The 26627-nt window shown below is 34.4% G+C and overlaps 1 protein-coding gene across 1 annotated transcript in view; it reads left to right on the forward strand.

Annotated features, from left to right (window-relative positions):
* The window catches only part of CFAP47 (cilia and flagella associated protein 47), a 312383-nt gene that overhangs the window by 274794 nt on the left and 10962 nt on the right, over nt 1-26627 (forward strand). Inside the window, exons 60-63 of the mRNA XM_069873329.1 lie at nt 2977-3138; nt 16085-16256; nt 17503-17664; nt 25536-25704. Coding sequence (XP_069729430.1) covers nt 2977-3138; nt 16085-16256; nt 17503-17664; nt 25536-25704 — 665 coding nt within the window. The remainder of the gene's footprint in view (nt 1-2976; nt 3139-16084; nt 16257-17502; nt 17665-25535; nt 25705-26627) is intronic.

Consider the following 26627-nt stretch of genomic DNA (forward strand, 5'->3'; position numbering starts at 1 on the left):
ATTTAGTATGCATGGTGGTGTTGGGCTGGTGGTTGGACTTGATATTAGGGATCTTTTCCAACCTTAATGATTCTGTGAATAGCGGTGAGGTTTGCACTTGATCCTGAGAAGTCAACTTGCATTGAAGGACGACAGACGGTCATAGAGGTTTTTTGGGACAGTAAATCTCAGAATTGTGAAACCGGAATTGTGAATGGGTTTTAAATCTATAACATTGATGAAACTACAGCTCAAAGTGTAGATGAAAGAGAATTTTCCACCAACTTGTCTTTTCATCTTGTGTTTTGATGAGTGGATATAATAGCTTTATACGCTAAACATACTGTAGTACACGAATAACTTCTGGAAAAGTATAGAAATAGATATATTTACTGTCATCAATTTTATTTGCTTAAGAACCCTTTACTTGCAGTCAAATACCAAAGTGATGTGATATTAATTAGAGCTTTCATCTCCCTAATTTCCACTTTAATACCTTAAGGAATGAAGCAGAATATTATCATGCAATCAACTGTTCCCCAAAATGATGGTTTTAACGAGTCTCATTAGTATTAAAACTATGTATATCAATGTGAATATTTGTTGAGTTATTTAAAACTGTTATGTAATTCACCGACAGACTTTGAGATAAATCTCCCTTTTATTGGGCTGTGTTTTATTTGGCATAAAAGCTCTAAATTAATAAATTATAAATTCATAAATTGCTTTAATGACATCACTTCTATGTATGGTCATAAACTAATGTATTGTCAAATCTTAAGTAATGTTAAATTCCTAAATGGAATTTAAGTGAGCAAAATTTACCTGTAGAATATTTATAATAGATTGTATTGCCTTCTAGTTTATACTCAGTAAATGTTTGTAATACATACAAGGAGTATCACATAAGTTTTGTATACGTATCACTTTTTGGCCATCAGCATGTCATGTTGGGCTATTTTTTTTTTCCAAGGAAGTACTATATCTTCCACTGAAAAATGACCTGGAACACTAAAATACCTGTTTGTAAGTGTATTCTGTTTATGAAACAGATTCCATTCCTGCCTCAATTCTGAAAGTCTGTGGTTTTCAGTTATAAATGGACTTTTTAAAAATCCCTGTTTTAACATATGAATCCAAAGCAGGTAATTTACAAGGAGCCTACTTTTGTTTTGAATCATTGTTTTTAATAATGATGGAAATAGCATTGCCATTTATTTTCATACAGACAGTTACTAAAACTGCCTAGAGGCTACAAGCTGTTATGTCAAAAATCAAAGTTGCTTTGCTAGTATATTAGGCAGTTCATCTTTTGTGTCATTCTTATCTGCAACTTAAACTTCTAGAAGTCACTTAGCTTAGTATCTCATGAGACCAATTAAAATGATCAGTGGTCACAACCTATGTAGTACATGTTAAATAGATTACAACTTGGTTATATTATTGGAGTGATCACAAATGGGGAATCATCCAGAATACTTTTTGGTTTTTTTTCCAATTCTTTTAAATTTGAAGCAGCGTACAATAATTTAGATCACCAGTGGAGGTCATCTAATCCAACCCCATACTCAAAGCCAAGCCTTATTAGATCAGGTTGCACAGGGACTTGTCCAGTCAAATCCCAGAGACCTGATTTTTATGCACAAATACTACTTACAGGAAAAAGAAAACGCTGAACCATTTCTAGTAGTAAGATGAGCTACAGAATAGGAAATGATGCTGGCACAACGTGTGCACTCAGTAATCTGAAATACTTGGTAAAGTGGTGTAATACAGGCAATGTAATTTATTAAGTTTAAGGCTATGCATCTCAAACTAAAAGGATGTGGGTTTAGCTATAGCAGTAACCTCCCTTCATGAAAATACTTAGAAGAGAGCTATAGAAATTACTTAAACCCTATTAAACAGGAAGAATCAAGAAAAAAAAAAAGATTTATTTTTTTAAAGAAAAGAAATTACTTGAACTTGATGCACAATTATCTGTTTTCCAAAATAATAATCATGAATCGCTCCAGAACTGAAAGCTGAAGCTAAATACACATGATATAGAAGTGAGGGTTTCATTGCTCTTTTATTAAAACACTTTACATAATTACTTACCAAGGTATTGTTCTAAATTATTTATTATTGAATCTTGATGTCAAGTTCAGAGTTAATTTTTAAAGACTTATTGGATGTATTTCTAATGCAAATAGCATTTAGACCTTAAAACTGAAAAGTATGTAATTAGCTCTTCTTTTTCATGTTTATTTCCATAACTTCACAAAATTCTAAGAATTTTATTTGGGAAAACATATTTTTCTTTCAATTCCTGCACCTATTTTTTCCCTCCTTCTGTGCTAATAATTAATGAAAGTACTATAAAAATAACTATGGAAGTCAGCTTTATAAAATCCAGTGTATAAGCTGAAGCCCAACTACCTTGAAATGAAAGAAAACATATTTTAGAAGCAGTAAATTAAAGACACTTGCTAAATCAAAAAAAAGCTCTATCATGCTTCAGAGAAACTTGTGTCAGAGAAACTTGTGTCAGAATGCTTTCTGTTCTGGCATAGTTCTGTAAAAGCTGAAGATTGAAAAACAGTATTCTTAAATTAAGAAATTAGAGGGTAACTTTATATTCTTCCATTTAACTTTTAAATTCTTCAATTTCTTTCTTTTCCTTGCAGTCTTCCTTTCCCACTGGCATATGTCAAACTATGCCATAATTCCTCTTTGCAAATTAACTAAAATGAAGATACATTACAAAGAGGGATACTTTTGCAAGTGCTGTTGTGAACTGACTGTAGGAACAGATTTGCATTTGCTTAGCAATATTTTCTACTAATTCACCTAAGCAGAACAATAGAAACTGTGAAATGGGAAAAGGCTTTTAGTTTTCTTGGTTCTTATTGGAATTTTGTTACTCTCTAAGGACATTTAACTTCTATGTTGAATTGTTTTGTTAAAATCAATATGCTGATGCTTTACAAATAATGGGTTCTTGCTTTTCTGTAGATGTCATACGCTGTCAAGCCAGGCAAAGAGTAGAAAGAAGAGTAGAAGTGCTGCTGACTGGTGTAGTTCCTGCTGAAAATGCTACACCTGTCACAAGAAATTCTGTCATGGTCAATACAAATAAGCCAGCCAGTATCCAAGAAATTGTTCAAGTCACTAATGGTAAGAATGAATAGCTTAGATTTCATGCTGTTTTAGGAACATTGGAAATAAGGTAAGTGCTTCACAAATGTAGCTCTGCTATGACAACAGAGGAAGTTTAGACAAATCTTTCTCTCAGTCCATATTTCTAACCTGTTGCAAACATGTGACATTCATATAACTGGATGTCTGCTGTTATAGGCACCTTTAAACCTGAATCTTTCTTTTGGTACCTGTCTTAGATGTGCACATTTATGTTTTGCACATATAACCTCTCTCCTTTAAAAGATAACAGCCTTCATAAAGTCTAAAGTTAGCAAAAATATGTCTGTGTAAGCACTGCAAGGAAATATTTATCTGCAGCTTGTCCCTATTTGTAAGATACATTCCCACCAGCTGTTCAGTATCTGCAGTGAAATGGATTGATGAAGGAGGCCTTGTTTGAAAGAAGCGATAAAGCTTTGTAAAAAGATAACTTCCACTTAATGGAAATCAGCAGAGGACACAGTGAAATCAATTTCTTCAGAGTCACACCAGCTTTTCGTGTTATACTTCTCTTTGAAACAGAATGGTACAACATATAAGTAACAAGAACAGAATATTTTTTACTCCTATATGCCCAGATTTCCTGTTAATAGATGTGTGTTAACAGTCATACTCACTATAACAAATTATGCATTGTTATATTTTACCTTCATCAATTATTGCACCTTTGAGACTTAACCTTTTGGGGTTCAAAGTCATCCTACCTTTTAAGAAAAATTTTATTTAAAAATATGACACATAACATGAGATATCCTAATATGTGTTTAATGTAGCTGGAAATGAGAGGAAGGGATTTCAACCATTCTCTAGCTTTGTCAAAAGTGTGTAATGCCAAAATGTATAATGTCAAAAGTGTATGTAGTAGTAAAAGATGAGTCTACAGAAGCTGTTATGATTGCAATTAGGCAGTTGGTTTGAGAGGTAGGTGGACTTGACTTTAGAATCTCGGCTATGGCATTTAGAATCTGGGTCAACAGAAGGCTTGCAAGAATACCATGTTACAGAAACTCTTCTGCCAAAGAACTGTGGAAAGCTGTAAAATGTAAATATACGTTAATTACATGCTCTCTATTAGGATGGTTTTCATGCAAACACGCCCCCACCCTTCTCACTGACCAATGTATTCTCATATCATGTATTCTCACGGTTGGACTCGATGATCTGGTAGGTCTCTTCCAACCTGGTTATTCTATGATATTAGCACTGTCCAGATCTTTAAACAGATTTTACTTTGTAATGCTTTAAAATGAGAGGGGATGTGAAATGAAACTAGTAACAAGAGCTTGCACACTATATACTTACTGATTAGTTAGTACTTGTTATTGCTTAGTTAAGCTTCTTATTTGCTCATATTGAAGTGATAAAGATGGCTTATTGTCTGGGCGTGTCATTATTATCTTATATTCCTATTTATGGAGTGATAGTGATCTATCTACTAAATAAAAAGTTGTGAAGTTCTCAACGTATATACTTGCCTCTGGAGAACTCTAATTAGTACTATACAACTTCGACATGTCACATATGAGTAGTCTACATTAAACATACTTAACCTATTTGACAGGACAAGAGGGAATGGCCTCAAGCTCCGCAAGGGGAGGTTCAGTCTAGACATCAGGAAAAAATTTTTCATGGAAAGGGTTATTGAGCACTGGAACAGGCTGCCCAGGGAGGTGGTTGAGTCACCTTCCCTGGAGGTGTTTAAAAGACGGGTGATTTAGTGATTGATTGGAGTGGTTGGACTCGATGATCCAGTGGGTCCTTTCCACCTTGGTGATTCCATGATTCGATTTCCCTCTGATGTGTGGCATCTGAATTCACCAGAAGAACATGAACTGAGCAAGTTGAGGCAGCATTTTGAAATTGCAGATTCATGATGTGTAATGCTTTTTTTCATAGGAATGTTTTATTCATAGGAATAATATTTCCTATTTATTTAACACTGGCTTCTGCACATACTGCAAGACATTGATTTGGGACATTACATATCTCAAGCAAGAAGTCTAGTGATGAAATGCATTACACCTTAGGGAGCAAGGTCATTTATAACTTTGGTGCTTTCCATGGTTTTCAGCGACATTATAATGTCATTATTTCTAGATGAATTTGATGACTGTTTGGAATCAAATTTAATGGTACTACCTCAGCTTTCTGCAGTCTACCAGTAATAATGTAAATAAAAGTGTAAACCTTTAAGAAAACAGACTGGCAAACTGTTTTTCATTTTTTTCTCTTCTGAAAGAGTGATTCATCAGCGTGTATGCATGATGTGTAGTAAGCAGTTTTTCTATCCAAAGATAAATGATGATAATTACTGGCAGATCAGATTTAAACAGCTACTACTGTGCTTTGGTATTTAAATTATTTGGATGAGTGTAAATTCCTGGGAAATTAAATATCTTCAAGCATATGTTTTACATTAAAATAACTAATCTGATCATCTGATCTAGAAGACAGCATTTAAAACAGAAAACTATTACAATTTCTTAAGAAAGAGAGGACAGTATAAGTATTGTCTGGCTAAAATGTCATAGATTGTTAATCATAAATCATCCAAGTTCCAGAGATCAATTAATTAAAACTTAATGTTTTGGACATTGTGATTTTTTTCACCCTATATGTGTTTTTCATCCATTTTGTAAAGACATTTTACAGTAAACAAAATTTATGACTAAATATCCAAACGAGTATGAAGATTGTTATTTTTTATTCTAATAAAAAAGCTTTTTAAAGTTTACTTTAAATATTCAATGTGAAATAAAACCATGTTTATTTTAAACATGTTTAATTTTCCCCATGTCTTCTAAGAAAAATATCAAGCATTCACCAACTATCAGTAATCAATACACGAACAAAATTCACAAAGTTCTAAGCAACAAAACATGACTGTTTTAAGAGCATGTGGAATTCACGGCCAGCATATCTTCTGGTTGAGGAAATACAGTAATTAGCCCTGTTTTGTCTGTGTTCATAATGGTCCTTTGTAACCTATCCTTTTCAACTGCTTCAGTTTATCACATAAACCAGCCATAAAGGCTGAGTGTTTACAAGTAACATTCCTAATCTTTATTAATTCATAGCTCTTCTCACAGCCCAGAAGCTGGTCTTAGCTCCTTGCTCCTGTTGGTTTTAAATTTTTTTATTTATGACAGTTCAGTTTTTGGAGGAAAACTGCTGTCCAGGTTCTGTACAATACCACAGGAATGAGTTTTTTTATGTTATGGGCAAGTTTCACAGTTATGCTGACTTCTGACTAAACTGATGGAGAGTTCAGTTACACCTAGTCATTAAATATTATTCTCCAGATATGCTAATCCATAATGTGCATTGGCATACATTATGCACATTGACATACCTTATTCTAAAGGTATCTGTGCCATTTGTTTCACCATTTACAAACCAGAAAATATATAAATATGTTCTGCTGAGGGATATGGTTTAGTGTTTGGTAGGAACGGTTGGACTCGGTGATCCGGTGGGTCTCTTCCAACCTGGTTATTCTGTGATTCTGTGATTCTGTTCTATACAATTTCATAGCAAATATATAAACACTTACTGGAAAAACAGAAGGCATCTATTTGCTTTAATTTCATTAAGCACCTCTTTGAAACACAGGAAGAATAATAGCTTGTCCAAATACTTATTAAAAGCTATTCCTCCTTTCCCCAACAAGATTTTATGTTAGCCAGTGGCATGGATTACACTAAATACAAGTTTGATGTCACGAATCTAGATCAGGAAGCTTACCTTTCAAAACAAGTTCAATAAAATTGGGTATGACCAAAGAAATCTTATCAGCATAAGAAGGAAAGTATGCCAGTATAGGTGGAGACAAAATATTCTTATAGACTTATCTCTCATCCAGAGATATTAATTGCTGATAAAGTGCAGCAAGTTAATATTTAAAGAAACATGAAGTGGATTATAATGATGAAGATGACCCTACAATCTGCTTAAGCTGTCTCTCTATCGTCAGAATAATTGTGGAATTATTTTTTAAATAGCATTTGAGGATGAGGGAATTATAGCTATATAAATGATATTGTTAAGTTATTTTTTCACTCTGCAAGAAGTAGAAGAAAGGACAACAAAGTGGCTTGGATTAGCAGTTGGTGAAAGCTGTGAGCATTTGCAACATGGAAGTGTTGACAAGAGAGCAAACCCCCAACCGGATCACTCTGTTATGGATTATTACCTTGTTGTTAAAGGTGCCAACTCCTGCTGGAAAACAGAGACCTAGTAGAAGTCAAAGCACGGGGCATCAGAATAGAAATAAAAGCCTAGGAGGATTATTTTATCAGCTTCACAATTTTTTTTTAAGATATATCTGTTTGGTTTTTTTTTTATGAGTGAACCATGGGAAAGATTTGAAGTAGTATTTTCTTTGCTGAACCTCAATATGCACAGACATTTTAATGAAGAATTTCAAACAGGGCTTTATTTATCTGATGTCTACCCTTTTGTAAATCTTCTTGGAATAGAACACAGTAAAGTGCAAAACTAAGGCATGCTTACAGATGCTAGTGACAGTAACAATTTATCTGCACCAGTAGAGAGTTCCACGTGCATAATTTACATTTTTCTTACTTTTCAAGGAAAAATTGATTGATGATCATCAGATCAAAATTTAAATCATAGCACAGATATTGGAATTGAAATTATATCAGGAAACTTAAACAACTTAAGTTATTTTGATATGATATAAGACAGATTCTATGTCGTTTATAAGAATTATATTTTTATATTAGGTGAAGACTACTTGCCAGGATTTTTTTCTTTTTCCACTTCCCCTTACAAGTCAGAAAGAAGTACAGAGGATCACCCCAGATGAGACTGCAGCTTTATATTACCCCTTTTACCTGTATTTATGTTTGTCATGTAGTACAATTTTTTAATTTGCAGAGCTACTGAGTGAGAGCTTTGAGGATGGGGGACCATGTTTTGAAAACACAAAAATCTGGTTTTGTATGGGAAAATCTTCAGGTTGAAGTTTGTTAGTCTATAGTCACATATGCTTATTTGACTAATGATTTAGATTAAGATACTGGAAACAGCATAACCTAGTCTGGCTTCTTTGTCATTGAAACTTCTAACAACTATAAGTGTTAAAAAAAAAAAAATAATCAGAACAGTGCAGTTAATACGTTGAGATTTTGAGCACCAATCAGCTAAGGCGTTCCTTCTCACTCAAAATTCTTTCAGAGTGATCAAGGCTGATCAGAAAAATCTATTTTTATAAAAGTAAAACTGTCCTAAATTTACATTGAAGTTACAAGACAGAAGTTAAAAGCAGTCAGAAAATTCTTATTTTCTTTATGAACAAGTATTTTAAACTTGTTCATTTTATTACCAGTAGTTCAGGAAAACCAGCTTACATTTTATAAACACACAGCTAATTTATAAATTGATACTTAGAGCCACGATATTTTAAGACTGTATTCCTGAACATGAAGAATTTCATAAGTAACTATGAAGGAGCTCAAATATCTAAACGCATAATTACTCTTAATTAGTAGAACAAATTATGTTTGTATTTTGCATGTAACCCTATTAAGAAACTGTGAAGGAACAGAAATAGCTAGTGATGGACTGTTCTTCTCATTTGGAAGGTCACATTCATACAGCAGTAAAAAGATATTTTAATTTGTAAATGGTAAAGTTCCATGAATGGAAATGTTATGTTCCAAAATGTTTTCTGTCTCAGGGAAGTATACTTAATACAGTATATGTTGACTGTTTTGGAAGACAAAAAGTAAGAAAGATTTCTAAAGCAAGTGGTTTAAATATATTTTAAAAAGAGAGAAAGTTACTAAGTGTACACAACGTAATATAAAAAGCTAGATAATTCTTTGAACACAAGACCATGTTAGAGGGATTAGGGTAAAATCACTACTATCTTCTTAATCACTTCTAGGAAACTGGTAATTACAGTCATCGATGCATTGTCAAAAAACCCCCCAAAAAATACCAGCCAACATACCCTGTGAGTTATGTGTTTCCAGTAAACCACCAAAAGAATATAAAAGAAAGCTAAAAATTAGAGAGGGCAGCTGGGAGACAGGAAAGAGTAGCCATGTTGCTGACATACAAAAAGACTGATAACAACAACCTTGCTAGGAATCTGAAGAATTTGTTTTGCATTGGAAGTTGTTCTTTCAATTGTCAAGTATAATTTTTTTTAGTCAGTAATATGACTGCTTTAAGCATTGATATGATAGATGTCATCATGGTCTTAAAAACCATGAAATAACAAATATTGTTTTCAATTTAATGTTTCTGTGTGTCACTACAAATTGAATGATTAGGTTAAAAGAACCTTGAGTTGTTACTGATGTGAAGGGGCAACATTCAAAGTGAGGCAGATGAGTCGGGATACCATGGTAAAGATAATGTCTATGTGAATTAAGACTGCATAGTAATATATGTACATGAAGAAGCTGGTCTTATGTTACCTGTGTTCAGGTACAAGTGTGATCTTTATTTGCTAGAATTGCTAGAAAAATGAAGACAATACTGAATAAAAAAGGAGAATGTTGAAAAAGGAATACAATGTTTCTGAAAAAAATACACTTTGATCTGTACACTTAAATCATTAATCTATACATGTGGCATCAAAGCAGAATAATGGGCTGATGAAATTCCTTTTGCTTTTCCTGAGGTTTTTGTTTCAATATTCTATGCCAAGGTATATCAAAATAAAAATAAATAAAGAAAAAGTGTTGAGAGGACAGTATGGATTGACACAATAAAAAGGGAATTAGTAAAAAAAAGTATTCAGAGGGATTAAGAATATGTGGAAACTAGCTGCAAGGAAGAATGCAGAAATATATGCACAACAGTAGATGCTAGGTGCAAACTATGTATTTCATATACATGAATTCACAAGCTTCCATTTTATCCACTAAATGATGTATTTTGAAGAAAGACATTCTCCACAAAAAGGGAGGGCACTGCTTTCTACTGCTTTCTTTACAGTAGAACTCTGCTTTAGAAGTAGAAATCTGTTTTACAGAAGTATTTTGAAAGTGAAAAAATTAGCAAACAGACAAGTTAAATGTAAGAAAATTATTTAGAAAAGAAATGTTGAAGTTGGTTGCTAGGGGAATAGACAGTGGGATACAGCGTAAAAAAAAGGTAAGGCTTAGAGTGGAATTTTGCAGAGCCTTGAAGATATGAAAAAAAGATATGGGAAGAGAAACATTTTTCAGGGAAGAGATATAAAGATTTACACAGAACTGTGCTGAGGTTTTCCTTGAATTGCATTGAGTATGTTATCAACAGAAGAAAACCACTTCCATTTATTTCTTTGTATTTAAGGTTATTTGGTGTCTGACATTTAAAGAAGTATGTGTTATTATCTTTTCTGTTATTTATAGTGCTCTACATAGAGCACTTTTGTACATATATGAAGAAATTTAGTGAAAGGCGTGTTCCACTGCCACCAGCTCTTTTCAGATTCTTCTGCAATTTATTTATTCTGCTGCTATTATCCTGGAATTACGACATTTTACAGTAAGAAGCAGATGAGATGAGATTATTTTTTTACTGAGCAGATATTAATATCTATTTAAATGTTAGGATGCTCTTGACCACCAGGCTTCCTTTTATTTTTTCATTTAATACTCTTATGATTCATTTTGGCTATTCACTTGAATATTTACTTCAAAACTGTATTCAAACAACTTGATCTACTGTATAGTAATATATTTTGCCTGCTGATGCTTTTGCTGGTAAGGCGTAACTGCATATTTAATGTTCATTCCACACTGCCTGCTGAGTTCCAGCAGTGTATGTGAAGACTCCTGCAAGACAGTGGAAAAGCAAAAAAGGAATAAGTGTCAGATGAGAGCTGAATAAGGTTATGAAGAAAGACATTTCACAAGGTTTGGAAGGTCAACATTAAATGCCAGCTGTCTGGTAGAAGTGAGTAGTTAAGGTCCAGTCCTTTAGTTTCTGTTTTACCGGTTTTGAGACTATTAGATCAAGAGGGGAAGAAATCTTTCTCAGGTGCCAGGGCTACAATGGATACCTAGCCTTGAAGAATTAGCAGAACCAGCAGAACAAAATCAGTGAGAATGGGCAATATGCTTATATTCAACACCAAATCAAATAAATTGTCTAGTTTTTGAAAAACTTAAAGCCACAAGTTTACGAGTGGCTAGGCTTTCATTTTGTGTTGATATACTGTGATTGTGCTGACCTACTTTATTAATAACTGCAAGTAACATTGTAGCCTGCTGAATGGGAGATGAGGAAGGCCAACTAAGTGAATTCACTTCCTTCTCTCTTTTATCGCATCTATTCAAGGAAAAGTCTGTAGTGAGCATGAGCATTCTTGCAGCCTGAACATCTTTCTATTACATAAATTTCCACCTGTCTTCATTAGAAATGAGACACAGTGTGAAAATAAGAAGGGTCCCTTAGGAAGTTTGTCCCCTTTGCTGTTTTTATGTCACCAAGCCTGCTGCAGGTTAAGTACTATTTGCAGAGTACTCAGGTAGCTAGATCTCCGTTAGGAATCTACAACAGACTGCAGCCTCACAGGCCAATGTCCATCAGATTTTCATCGTCGCCTTGTATAATGACCTGGTCTTCAGTGAAGCCAAATCCTTATTCACTTTTCAAAAATAGGAGGAAAGTACAAAGGCTTCTCTAAGGACAGTGTGAAACTCTATTCCAGGTCAGATATAGCCCGTGGGCCTTTTACAGTACCTTCTACAGACATTAGGCACATCAATGTCTTTGTAATTAACTCTTGAAGCTTGAATACAGGTTCTTTACACTAAAAAGTAATTTCAGTTCCTGGGGTTCTTATTTTGTGAACCTGCTAGACTAATCTTTTAATTTTTAGATTTATTAATTAGTTTTACAGTGTATCCAAATACAAAAAATCATCTTTGCCCAATTCATATGCTCAGAGTGTAAAATTCTTGGAGTTTCCACACTATCATTGCTATAAGTCAGAGGTCTAAAAAGGGGTCTATATCCTTTTATCTTCTTAGGGGCTATTTAAAATAAACCAAACAAATCCTCAGCACTTTAATTCTGGTGATTTTTAAGAAATATCCTTCCTAGAACTTGAAAATAAATGACAGCTAAGTTGTAGAACTATATAGGCAAACTCTTGTTTTTTAAACATAGCTGTTTCATTAATCCTGCATGCAGAAATATTGTCTAAATACAAGCTACCTTTTGGAAGTCTTTATTTACACAAAGGAAAACACTTAAAGACTGAAATTAAGTACCTTTCAAAACAAGAAGTGTTTAATGCTTTAAAAAAATTGTCTTGGAATAATTACCTCAAAAACATATTCATAGTCCCTTTCTTACTTAAATAATGTATAATGTTCTTCAAGAAATATGAGGAAGTACTATTTTTTATAATTGGAATTTTTATTCCCTAGATGTAACAAGCTATAGATAAATAGCATGCTTATATCTTCCCATGATTTGGATCAATAAGTATCTCTATTGTGAGTCAGATGTGGTTAAAACTCTCCCTGCTGCTCTCTATTTACAGAACAAAGGTTAATTAATCGGGGTATACCCTATAACATATGAAACCATACAAAAAGGTGGGCTAAAGGGTCAAGGCATATTTGAATTGTATTCTATATTGTATTTGGCATTACTCTAAAGAAAACATCATTTTTTTCTCTCAAATGTTTCATTTATTTCATCATTTTAATTGATATTGGAAATTCTAAAAGTCAGGAGACCTCTGAACGTTTGACAATCTGGACAAATTTCTAGTAATGATTCACAACTCTTTCTTTTTCCTCTAGCTTCTGCCAGCTTGTTTAGGCAGCACGTATATTATGGAATTGTCTAGAATCAAATATTACCATATTCACAGAGGCTTCCCATGGTATGGTAATATAGAAGTCTTCAGGGCAGCTATGATGAAAATCTAATTCCTTTTTTTCTTTTTTTCAACATTTCCAAACTAGATAGGCAGTATAGATCAAAACCAGCTATGGGACCAACATAATGAAGTTTTCTAATACTGGCACTTAGAAATGCATCATTTTTCCTTAGATGCTGTAAACATTAAAATATTTTCAATAAATACTTAATATGAGCATAGAACAAAGCAGCCTGGAGCAGAAAAAATACAAATATTTAATTGCTTCTAACTGAAAGGTACTATATACATTTGTCAAACCAAACCTGAATACCTCTGAATACTAAAAGAAGCATGTAATTCACAACATTTTCTTCCTCACATTTGAACTATAAAATAAGCTTTTCTTGAGTAGCATTGTGTGATATAACTGCTGAAAGAAACTCTGCTCACAGTTGCAATTTTCTCTCTGTGGAATGCTCCAAATGATGTAATCCTTTCTCTTCCATAATAAGTTAATCTTTATGTTTGTATCTTCATGTTTTGGCATTTGTCTAGGGTGACTACTACAAGCCTTGGGCTGTATTGGAATCTGAATGCATGGTATAAACATATTTTTCAAATAGGGAAACAACAAAGCATGGAAGAATGTAGGATGATCCCAAGAATTTTTAAAAGATTTTTAAAAGAAAAAGGTTCATGTTTAATTTCAATATAACAAAGTACATTCGTTTTCATAAAGTAAATTTATAATAGATTGGTTAATACATGGAAATCCTGTATATTGGGTACTCATTGTGTATCAACTGCGACCTTAATCCTGTATGTTGATAATAAAATTTTGCTTACATCTGTGTAACTTTTTGATGTAGTGTAAATTGTACGAACATCTGTGTGAAGGACCCACTTTAAAGAGTCAGACTTGTTTCAATATAAGCTGCTGCATTTCTTTGGGTTAACCTGTGTGGTACAAAACCATTGGCTGCAAAAATTGAATGAAATAGAAGGAAGGAATATATTTATGTGTCAGAAAAAGGGAAAGGACTACAAGCACAGGAAGGCATCACCATATTCGCTGACACTGGGTAGCAATACAGGTTGGCAAAATGAAGTAGTGTTTTGTTAAAATATTACAATTCCAAGTCAGAAGCCCTTGGGAATTAACTCTGCTTCTGACTGATACCCTATAGCCAGCATATCTAGGGGTGCATACATAGGAGTCCTGCAAAACACATTGTACTAAGCTCCACAAATTCAAAATGTGCCCTGATATATGTGGCTATAGTATAGTGAAATCTCCTTTAGAATTTGATGGTTGTGCTAAAAGATCTTTAAACCATAAAACAAGTAGTATTTCTAAATAGATCAGCAGCTTGAGATTTTCCTTGTAGAAATGTTTCTTTCTGTTCGCAAATTACAATTGAACACTGAGTATCACAGTTTCCTTTATTACAGCTGGAGAAGAAATTTGACTCAGGAAGCTCAGCAGTTTATTCTTATGTCATTACTACTTGGCCTTTTTATAGCTGCTACAGGGAACAAAAAAAGAGGTGGCTAGCGACATCTTCACTATTTTTTCTCGGGCTTGCAACAATCAATGACACTGATGTCCTTGATGACTTCTTTTTTGAGATTGTCCCAATGGCATTACTCAAAAATAGTATTACATTCTTGCAATTTTCATTTGAATGGTGAAGTAGAAATATATCAATGTAATGCAGAAGTGGTAGCCTGAACAACAATCCTATTACTATTCATTTCTCCCAAGTACGTTCTCCAGCTTCCATTTTACTGGAAACTTTATAGCTTGTCATATGAAATTGGCAGATTTTCTGTGCAGTCAGAGGCAAATCAATCAAATTTTGATAACTGCCAGTTTTACTGATTCATCATTTTTAGTAACAAATGCAAGTAAAGCCTTTGACACAGTTTCTCACAGCATTCTGCTTTGGAAACTGTCAGCCTCTGGACTAGACAGGCAAACATTCTCCTTGGTTAAAAACTGGTTGGATGGCCGGGCCCAGAGAGTGGTGGGAAATGGTGTGAAATCCAGCTGGAGGCCAGTGACAAGTGGGGTTCCCCAGGGCTCAGTGCTGGGTCCAGCCCTGTTCAATGTCTTCATCAATGACCTGGATGAAGGCATCGAGTGCACCCTTAGCAAGTTTGCGGACGACACTAAGCTGGGTGGAAGTGTTGATCTGCTGGAGGGTAGGGAGGCTCTGCAAAGGGATCTGAACAGGCTGGACTGAGTCCAATGGCATGAGGTTTAACAAGACCAAATGCCGGGTCCTGCACTTGGGGCACAACAACCCTGTGCAGTGCTACAGACTAGGAGAAGTCTGACTAGAAAGCTGCCTGGAGGAGAGGGACCTGGGGGTGTTGGTTGACAGCCGACTGAACATGAGCCAGCAGTGTGCCCAGGTGGCCAAGAAGGCCAATGGCATCTTGGCTTGTATCAGAAACGGCGTGGCCAGCAGGTCCAGGGAGGTTATTCTCCCTCTGTACTCGGCACTGGTGAGACCGCTCCTCGAATCCTGTGTTCATTTCTGGGCCCCTCACCATGAGAAGGATGTTGAGGCTCTGGAGTGAGTCCAGAGAAGAGCAACAAAGCTGGTGAAAGGTCTGGAGAACAAGTCTTACCAGGAGCGGCTGAAAGAGCTGGGGTTTTTTAGTCTTGAGAAGAGGAGGCTGAGGGGAGACCTTATTGCTCTCTACAACTACCTGAAAGGAGGTTGTGGAGAAAAGGAAGCTGGCCTCTTCTCCCAAGTGACGGGGGACAGGACAAGAGGGAATGACCTCAAGCTCCGCCAGGGGAGGTTCAGGCTTGACATTAGGAAAAATTTTTTCACAGAAGGGGTCATTGGGCACTGGAATATGCTGCCCAGGGAGGTGGTTGATTCACCATCCCTGGAGGTGTTTAAAACACGGGTGGTTGAGGTGCTGAGGGGCATGGTTTAGTGATTGATCCAGTGCGTCCTTCACAACCTAGTGATTCTATGATTCTATGAACTGTAGCTACTAGCTAAGTAGCTGTGTGAGGTTAGAATGAACATAGACTGATTTTTCTCATATATCATTTAGGTTTCTCTACAACAATGGAATTTCTGTATGAATTGCAGTATCAATCAAATGAAATTAAATCTCAGCTTGAGGCTTTGGTTGGTATGCATCTGATTGAAAGAGAATGGGATACAGAATCCAGTATTGTGACCCTGATCTTTAATGTAGTGTTTGCACCTAACAAACCGATGAGGTAAGCTCCTGTTCTTACTACCAACAGAATATGCAATAAAATCCTGTCTGATCACCTTTAGCTAAGTAATCACCCCATTGAGTTTTTGTTTTTTTTCTCATTTTGTTTTCACCGCTGTTATTTTAGATTTTCTCATTTGCTACTTCTCAGTATGATAGCTTTGGTGTTAAAACTGACAGTGTGTGTTTTTAATGCCTGCTAGATGTTTCTGTTGAGTTACTGCCTAAGTCTGTGTGTGCATTAATGTACTTCTAAACACTGGAGAATTGAAAGACTTCTAATGAAAGCTGGTCTTCCTTAAAATTTGTGGAAAATCTTTAGGACAAAGGCAGTTTGTCACTCTTGAAAAACTTTTCCTTGATGACCATGTGTGCATATTCTTTGGCTGGACAGGCTGGTTAAATCTGTGGTCTCTAGTGCCCAAGTAACAACAGTCCACAGGAAAATATTATCCTGTTTTATAGCTGCCATGTGAAAAATGGTGGATTTGCTTTCATTTACATTAGTACATCCCACTTCTTTAAAACGGGACTTTTGGAGAGAGAGGGAAGTTGTATATTCCTTTTGAAGCAGTCAGATGTGTCTGGGGAGGAAAAAATCTGCCGTAACATGCAGGCACACAGTAAATCCAGAGGCCAAAAATGACATTGTTTCTTTATGTACTTGAGATTTATCAGGCTTCATATAGAGGACTCAATGAGTGCAATTAATTACTTTCTTTATCTTCAGAATCTAGATCACCACTGTCTTCTTCGACGGACTGAAGACATGATGTCTTCAGAATTCAGAATTGAAATTTTTCTAAAGTACATAGACCTTCATCAGATCTGTTTGATTCTAATATTAACCACTAACATGTTTTGCACCAAATTTTCCTCTAACACCACAGTGAATAAAGAAAAATGAGTAAAACAAAGTGAGTTAAAGAAATTTAACTCAAGAGAGAGAAAGTAGCAGAAGAATCAAATCTCACAGCTGTACCTGTCATTTTACTTTCATATTGTGTCATTCCTTGTACTTCAACGTAAAAGTAAAGTACTACTTACTCTATATTCCAGTCTAAGTGCAACTAATAGGTACTGTACCACATAAAATTAAGGATGTATTCCTATTTAAAGCCATCTATATTTTCATTTTCCTGTGGTATAGTTCTACATACTCAAGCCTTATTTTGGACATTAATTTACTCAGTTTATGTTTTATAATGTTGAATGATTTTATAATGTTTTTAATCTGAAATTTTAAGGAACGAAGCAACTCTCGTAGTACAGTGCACTACAGGAGGTACTTGGAAGTTTCCAATGCTGTTCATTGCTACAGAGCCAGAAGTGGATGATGTCATCAACATCGAAGCAGTTGGCCTGAATAAGGAATCTGTAGTTGGCTTTAAGCTAACAAGTCAGACAAGGTAAAAATACTTATGATAAAGTATTTGTGCACATTTATTAGGCTAGAATTTCACTCAAATACATTGGATGGGATAGATTTGGGCAACAGAAATGTAATTGGGCTGCAGCTATTTCAGTAATACATCATTAATTCCAAATGCTGCACTGTATAGGTAAAAAATGCAATTTTGAACCTGTACTGTAGAAAACAGAAGCATTTGACATTTAAGCTGTAGCCACTTAAGAGGAAATATGTGGAATAGATCCAAATGTTTGTGTTATGACCTTAAAGTTTTGCCTTAGAATGTTTTCTTTCTGTTAAAATGTGTAATACAATGTTAAGGAAAGTGTGTTGTGATATTAAAGGCTCACTATTAAAGCCTTAATGTTTATACTAATTTATTGTTTTTCAAAGTACTTTATACTTACACCAAGCATTGTGCTTTAAAAATTTTTATATATGCCATTTCTTAAGCATTCTTATTTTGTTATATGTTATGAATATACTTTTTACTTACTTTTCGTTATTTTCTCTGTTTCATAACATTAATATTGTAGCAAACTCATCATTCGTCTACAGTGGAAAGTGAAAGAATAAACTGTCATACTGATAGATACATTTTAAAATACTAAGCAGTGAACGTGAGAGAATCATGATGCTTACAATCCAGTTATGGAAATTTTTAAATTTTCTTTTTTCTTTAATACTGTTTTTTTTTTTTCTGTGTATCTAGAAAGTGTGACAGGTATGTTGATTGATAACTAACTGTCAATGTAGATACATGCTTGTTGCATCCCCTGCAGGAAGTGTCCTTGGTTCTAACTTTTTTTTTTTAAAGCTTATTTCCAAAAGCTGTGCATCAAAGATGGACAGTTGTTCCAGCTTTTAGATAGGTGTCAGTGATGATAATTATTCAGGACTGAAAAAGGCTCCTATCACAGTATTCAACTTAGCAGCTTCAATAGCATGGAAACAAAAATGAAGCAATTGCTCTAGCAATACTTTAATCTCCTGGTAGGTGTTTGATAGTAGTGAAGAGACCTAATATTCTCCAGAAAGGTATTATAAAACCTAAGGCATTATAGTTATATAAAGAAGGAGCCGTGATGGAAGACATATTCACTTTTTTCCCTTAAACAAATTCCAACTCTTTTACATAACAAAAGTTCCCCGAAACATTTTAAATACAAAATGTGATGCTTGCATGTACTGAATAAGCTCTGTGTTGTAAATAGTGCCAACATCTTCTCTGTAAGTTTTATATTGCTTTATCTTTGCTTTGATTTGCTTAAGAGCTTTTGGTAGTGGAGGATTTCTTATAAAAATAGACCAGTCAGCCAACCAACATTTAGCATACAGGATAACAGTTTAAAAGCAATTACACAAGAAGCCTGTATATTAATGTTTGAATGACTCAAATTGCTTATATTAAAAATAAAAACATTAAATATTAAAATATGAATTAAAACTTTAATCTGGGATTTGGCATGTCACCCTATAGACCTTCCCTGACAAAATAATCAGCCTTTTGGAATTTTTCTTAAGTAAACAGCAACACAATCCCATAGAAAATCTGTTCTTGTACTTAAAGGTAGGCAAGTTTTTCTTTACCCTGCATACATAGATACTTTCTGTCTTCCTTTCTTATGCATGGCACTGCTAGTCTGAGAGTAAACGAAGGAGAGAGAGAGATGTATTTCTGAGTAAAAAAGGGGCTCTCCAGTGATTTCTTTTTCTCCCTCTGCTACTTGCAGGTCAAAGTGGTTGCATAGCATCACTGAGAATACCTATGTGCCTTTTTGGGCTAGCAGGTTGCACGATGATGCAACAAAAAATATTTGAGAACCATAGCATCCCCGAAAAGGCTCTGTATCTTTTTAAGGACAGATTAGGATTCTCTTATATATTCCAAGTTGAATGAGGATGTTCAGTGATCTGCAGAGCACCTTTGATGACCACTAGAAAGCTATGAGGTCAATGATTTTAGCTTTCTTTTTCTTTACAGCTATTGCAATTCAAACGTGGGCTTCTCCATTTAATTCCACCCCACCACTACCCAGCAAAACCTCAATGTTTATGAAATATTTCAGACTGAATTAATGATTTTCCAATTTACGCATAGAAAACTACATTTTATGTACTTGCTCCAGGAACAATGAGGAGTTTCAAATAGGAGGTAGTTGCTATGCTGCTCACTATGATCTGCAATAATGAAAGCTCTGAGAGTCCATGCAAATATGTGATGCAGATTCTCTTTTGAAACATTTAAAATTGACATGCTCACATGCCCATAATGAGAAACAGTCCAATATCTGCTTCAATACATAATGAAAGGCATTGAGAATGCAGCCAAGCAGTTTTGTTGCATGAAGAAAACAAATATATTTTTAAAACCTATCTGCACCTTGGACAGTTGTGATATAAGAGTTGTCCAATATTTTACTTTCAGCTTCAAAAGTTAAGAAGGGACATGTTGTTAAATGGTTTCTTATGATGGCATTAAGATTGTTTAGAGTCAAATAAGCGGATTTCACTTGTTAAATATGGAAAATATCATTGTTTGATTTACAGCTCAAATTATCAGTCTATTATTTTATGTTGATATCTGTAATTGAAACAAGACTAATATTTCCAGAAGTGATGCTTTGCTTAAAAAAGCTAGTCCTTTCTGTATTTGTTTTACTGAAAATAACTTCTTAATATATTTTTAATCAATTATGTTTTAGATCCAGAACAATTGTATTAATGTGGAACTAGTTTGGAGGGAATATTTACTACAATATATTCCAGTACAGAGATATTTTGAGGGTTGGATTTATTTCCTTACATTAGAATACTGATGTCCAGCTACAGCAGAACATTGTCTTATCCGTTTTCCAGTGCAAATACTGTAGTAGCCACCATGAAACGTGTACACATACATATGAACACCATATTCCCTTGAAAATTAACTACAATACTTTTGAATGTTTAGTCACGATGGTAGATAGTTCTCTCCTATCCATTCTATCTCTTTGTTTCTCATACACAAAGCTTTCTTTCACCAACATAATTCTAGCTTTTCATATAGCTGTTAGTGTTTATTTTAGTCATATATTGCTTTCCATATACAGTAAAATATTATCCATCTTTCTATCCTAACCTCTCATTCCAATCCTGTGTTTATCACAAACAGGGTATTTCTTAGATTAAGGAAACTTCTCAGATGAACTCAAACTATGCTTCAGAAAAATATGCTCAGTCAGAATCTTGTGTCACAAAAGCAAACAGAGCAGTATCAGTATGGTCTCCATGGAGTGGCATCTGCAAAATCCAAGGCTCCACCCAGTAATTGAAACAGAGCTAGAACAAAGAGAGAAAAAACAGGTGGACTGGAAAGATGGGAAAAAAGATTAAATTAAGCTTTAAAATGATGACACATTCAGACCTGGTTTTCTTAACCTACATTTCGTATTTTGAACACCTCTGCAGAATTCTTCTTATTTCTTCTATGCGCATTTCCTAGTGCATAGAATAAATGTAAAATTAAAACCATTCCTTGATCACACAAATTAATTTTAATGCTGTCTGAAGAATAGCAAGCAACCATTTTTTTTAATATACCCTCCCTAATTGTGAAGGGAAAAACAAACAAAAAATGTTTACAGTTACCACTTTGAGAATTACTTCTATTTTTCTTTAATTACTGTTATATTTCATTTGAATTACCATGCGCCAGACTTGTGCATGTGGCAAGAAAATGCATTTGTTAAGTTCTCAACACACGCACCCTCTCCTCGCCCTTGCTCACACGCTACTGTGCATGTTTCAGGCCTGGATTCACATGCCAATCTCTTTGTTACTAGTTCTGCAATATTCTACCATTAATCTAAAAAAGTAATTAGAATACTTCATCTTAGAATTGGCCACATAGTGGCAGCTGTTGAACAAGTGTTGACCAAGCTCCATTTTTCTGGAGCCTGAATAGAGATTAATGGAAAATATTGGTAATGGTACACATGCAGTGGAGATTCCAAAAGGTTATGATCATCCTTCCTAATAATACCATACCTGATATTTAGCCAGGAGCTGTGTCACCTGGACTGCTTTCAGCAGGAAAAGATAGTTTACTAGCCTGCAAATATATTATCCCTGGGCAGAGCAGGAATGAGATAGAAACCTTAATGGTTTTTGGAGATAAAAAAACTAGCTCTTGCTCTGTTTTTACAACATGTAAACAACAAATGTGATGTCATATTTGGTAAAGCACTTCCTGAGAGTAATTTTTCAGACAGTGTTTCTTCGTATCATTTGAAAATCCTTTAATTCTGAAGAAGTCTTTCTGAAACTGTAAAATAATAATTGGAGTTAAACAATTTCTGATGTCCAGAATTCAAGATTGAGAATGTTCAGTTAAACCAGAGTTGATTTTGGTATGAAACATGAGCAATTTTGATAATTAGTGAGGATTTCGTAATTTTTATTTCCATTCTCTTTTTTTATTATTCTTATTTACAAGGAATTATATAGATCATACTGTCACTAATAATTTAGTAGAATTTGACAACTGAATACACCTAATAAATTTAAAGAACTTCACTATATAATAACTGAAATTTCTTGTGTCATCAAACAGATGCTAACTATAAATTACAAGAATTGAGTTTAATTATGATTAACTATTTTGGAAGCACATTACAGCATTTTCAAATCGTATTCCTTATTGGCTTAAGTAGTTATATACTTTAAAGATGAAGACATTGCTATTCTTTCACTGAAGAAAAAAAAAATTGATCAAAAGCACTAGATGTTCATTTTGATGCATAGTTTGTGAAGTGCTGAGTTTTATAAAATAATAAATTTCTACACAAATAATTTATTCTTTCATTAGTTTAAGGAAGAGAAGAATAAGTATTAAAGCTGTTGTGAGCCTTAATTTAATAAAGACTTATATTTTCAGATTTGCTGGGTAGAAGTTTTTCACTGTGATATCTCTGGGAAAATATATTTTAAGATTTTCTTTAACTGAAGAAATAATGTGCAATATTCTTTTAGTTTACTAATTTGAAAAATATCTAACGTGAGAACATTGATAAGCAGACTCCTATTTAAGAACGATGCTATTTAAGAACAAGACTAAAGGAGTAATTGTATGTCTATTAAATATTAGCTCAATTTCCACTCTTCCTGGTTGCCATGATTTGGTTGTACAATTATTCTTTAAATTCAAATTAATATTCATATTAATTCATATTGTCTGATAGCAATATCAAACCATTATGACAGGAGTTATAGAGCACGCAACTGGGGAAGACACATTTGTTTTCTCTGGCATATATGACCTTTGCCCTTATATTTACTGATTCATTTGTTCCTGTTTCATATGTATTGTCAAAATTCTACACATCATTAAATTTTTTTGAGTGTGTTAGTATGTGCCACCCTTGAGTTAAACAAAAGCCTTCTTAAAAAATATAAACTGCCTCATCACTGTTCTTCATGGCTGAGAAATGACAAAACAAACATTTGATTCCAGAGCTGTTTTACCTAAAGAAGGAGAAATTAATTTTTAATAATTTAAACCACCTAATTATTAATTTTTAATTATACATTGAATATACAGACATTGAAAACAATAATGGCTGAAATACAGATGCTATTCTTGGAATTTTATCTCCAGCTCTCTCTGTATTGTAGAAAATAAGGACAAGCAGTTTACTTATGATAGCAAGCTAGCCAGGATGCCAGATCATCTCCCTGATGTGAATGAACATTAGTGAAAACACTGCTTGTTTTTTCTTGAGAGGCCATTTTTACATAGATTTTTGAAATAGGAATTCATGATTTATCAGCAGTACATGCACTGTGAAAAGTTCCTTTTCTGACTGTGTGTAAGGTTTTAATTGCTGGTTCCTGTACCATTAGCCATCACTTCATCAGAATCCCAGCTGGCATATCTTATTATGGCTATACATATAATTTGCCAGGATTTCTATTCTCTTAATTTGGAAATAGCCCTACTTTGAGGAACATTTTTCATCTAGTAATTGACTTGACTGAAGTCAAGGGAGGGGAAGGAGAGGAAAGGGAAGGGGAGGTTTTTAGGTATGTTTTCATATAACTGTGTATATATGTGTGTGTGTATTTATATGTATATTCTCAATACAGAAAAAAAATTACAGCTGCCTCTAGCAGCTTGTGTCAATGCTGTCCGTAAGCATGTAGATTTTCATTAAAGTTTTCCTATTAGTTTTTCTCCATTTTTCTTAATGAAAATTAAAATTTGACGAGGTTGATGCAATAAGATTTTCTTCTCTGATTTGACACATATCTTGTGTGCAAAATTAAAGTTTAGTTTTGTGATAGTATTGGTTTACACTATCTGTCCCCTTGGTTTACACTATCTGTCCCCTTGTCAGGACATAGCTTTTTCTCCTTTGTGTTTCTTGATGTTTTCAGGAATCATTTACAGTCTCTGAAAAAAACTACTGTAAGATGCAGTTTTTGCAGGAATATTGTCCTTATTTCCTTGTGCTATCCATGCATGCAGCCAGTACCACCTCCCTTAGCATTTCATCATCAAATCTGCAGTCTAAGTCATGCTCTTGTATGTCTTAAAATGATACAAAGTACTATTTAGGACTTGTTATCCCTAACTACTTACCAGAAAATAGACTGAACATGGGAGATAGATGTTCCTAAATCTGGTCTATAGAGCAGTAATATCAGAAATTAAGACCTGTGTTCAGATTTTTGATGTTTTTGATGAGTGCTTTACTCTGCTATTCATCTATGAGGAATCACTTCTTTTTTTGCCCTTTGTGTGTAGTAGGTATTATCTGCACATTCTTAGCTGAGCAGTCCTTGCAGGAAATGAAGTTGTGAAAACTGGAGGCTTAGGTGGCACACTAGGTGACTAGGTTCCCACTTAAGTCAGGGCTCAAGCTGTAGGAGGATTACTGCTTATGGTCCTGGGGTATAAACCCATCTGCAAAACTGCACCACAGAAAGAGGTTGTTACCATAAGTTTGATGTCACAAGACCTGGAGTGTAGTTTCAGACATTCAGTAGTTTTGTCTACCTTGCTGTCACCGTAAGGGAAGGGCTGGGCTTTGCTAATGCACCCAAGTGCTCTGCTAAATGTCAGTTAATTTTTTTGAGGAGGTAGAAGCTTTTTGCTCTCAATTTTCTGCACTTGCTGTATTTATTTTTACAAACTTACTGTATGACCTTTATTCATGAGGGTATTTTGAATTTAAGAAAACCTTTCATGACAAGATATTCCAAAGGAGAGCTATTTTTAAACAAGATGCCATAGACCCACACTGAATAGCAATTGCCCAGGAAATGTGGGACATTTCCGTAGAGATATGAATCATCATAAAATATTAAATTTCACTTCTTTGTGAGTATTTTCTTTGAAAAGCAATGTTATTTCTGGTGTGACAATCTATGAATAAACAGATTCGAACATCTTTTCTGTGACATGCTGTTAGTTTCATTCTTCGAGTTTTAACAACTAAAAATGTACCCCCTCTAAGCATGCATGATACTTGTCTTGATGTACTGTGGCCCAGTGTTGTGGATTAGTTTTTGACCATGCCATTGTATTTCTAGTGTTGATTTCTTTTGTTCTCTTTCTGTCCAGATAGTGATAGAGTTGTCCTCAGACACACATATAAATCTAAAAGAAGAATGCTTGACTGGAAAAAGATCATAAATGTTTATAAATAAATGTAAATAATTACTACAGAATATTTATTCTTTCAGAATGCTATTAATATTCTGTATGCATTCTATGGGCTGCCACTTTTCCCAAGTCGCACCACATAGTGACCTAATTGTTAGATTGTGGATAAGTTGTATTAAGATACCGTAAAAGGCACAATAACTTCCTTTGCTTTTCTGTAGGAACCCAGAGCCATTCACTGCTCACTTCCTGGCGGGCAGTGATCCTGAGTTCCTTGTGCTGCCACAAGCTGGAGTACTTCTTCCAGCAGGCACTATGGGAACCCATATAACAGTGGGATTCAAGCCAAGGATGTATGGCAAGAAGCATACAGCAACTCTTGTAATTGAGGTAAGTCTTCCTGAAAGCAATACACAAGTATACCTTTAGAAGTGGAAGGTAAAAAAGAAATCCTATATGAAAAAGCAGCACTAAAACACACAAATACATGCAATGTGATTATTTTACTGCTCTTCACTATGGACAAGGATAAAATTGATTTTTGAAAATTAACTCATGACAAGCTGGAAAAACATATTGTGTTTTAATTTCTATGCTAACCTTTTGCAATCATCAGCAGTGACAGATACTTATCTGCATATATTTGCCCTATCACCATAGACAACATGACAGAATAACTTTTCACAGAGAATCAAAATAATCATGTTAAGAATTGGTGGAGAATATACGAGGAATTGACTCTGGGAGGCCTAGGTTATTGATTTTACTTGTATTATACCACCAAGAACTAAAGGCACTAAAAGCTAGATGCTAAACTGTAGAAGGCAGAATTTCAAAACACAAAGCCAGGAATAACTTTTTTAAAACAAGCTGCAAAATAAAAATAATTTGTAGCCAAGTGGCTTCTATAAGTCTGATGATCAGGAAAAAATTGAAGATATTTATTTCTTCTATAGTAACAATGTTATTACTTCAGGAAAGAAGTTTTAAGTCATTCTTTAAAAGGCAACTGTGGAAAACATAAAGTAGCAGAAGACACTCCAAACTCTCTACAAATCATTGTTTGCACTTTAAATCTATTAATTGCATGCTGGCAATGTTTTCAGGCTACTATATTAGAAGTGAAATATCAATATTGATTTTAAAAAATAACATGTTCAAAATAAAGTTAATAAAAAGATGCATAGCAAATAATGATAGTGTTTTATCTGAGTGACAACTTATACAACAATAAATATGAAATTCAAATGCTGGAAAAACAAGAAGGCCCTTTAATCCCTCCTACTTGTTTTCTTTTGCGGTATTAGACATTT

The sequence above is a fragment of the Phaenicophaeus curvirostris genome, chromosome 1, assembly GCF_032191515.1.
Source record: "Phaenicophaeus curvirostris isolate KB17595 chromosome 1, BPBGC_Pcur_1.0, whole genome shotgun sequence".
Taxonomy (NCBI): domain Eukaryota; kingdom Metazoa; phylum Chordata; class Aves; order Cuculiformes; family Cuculidae; genus Phaenicophaeus; species Phaenicophaeus curvirostris.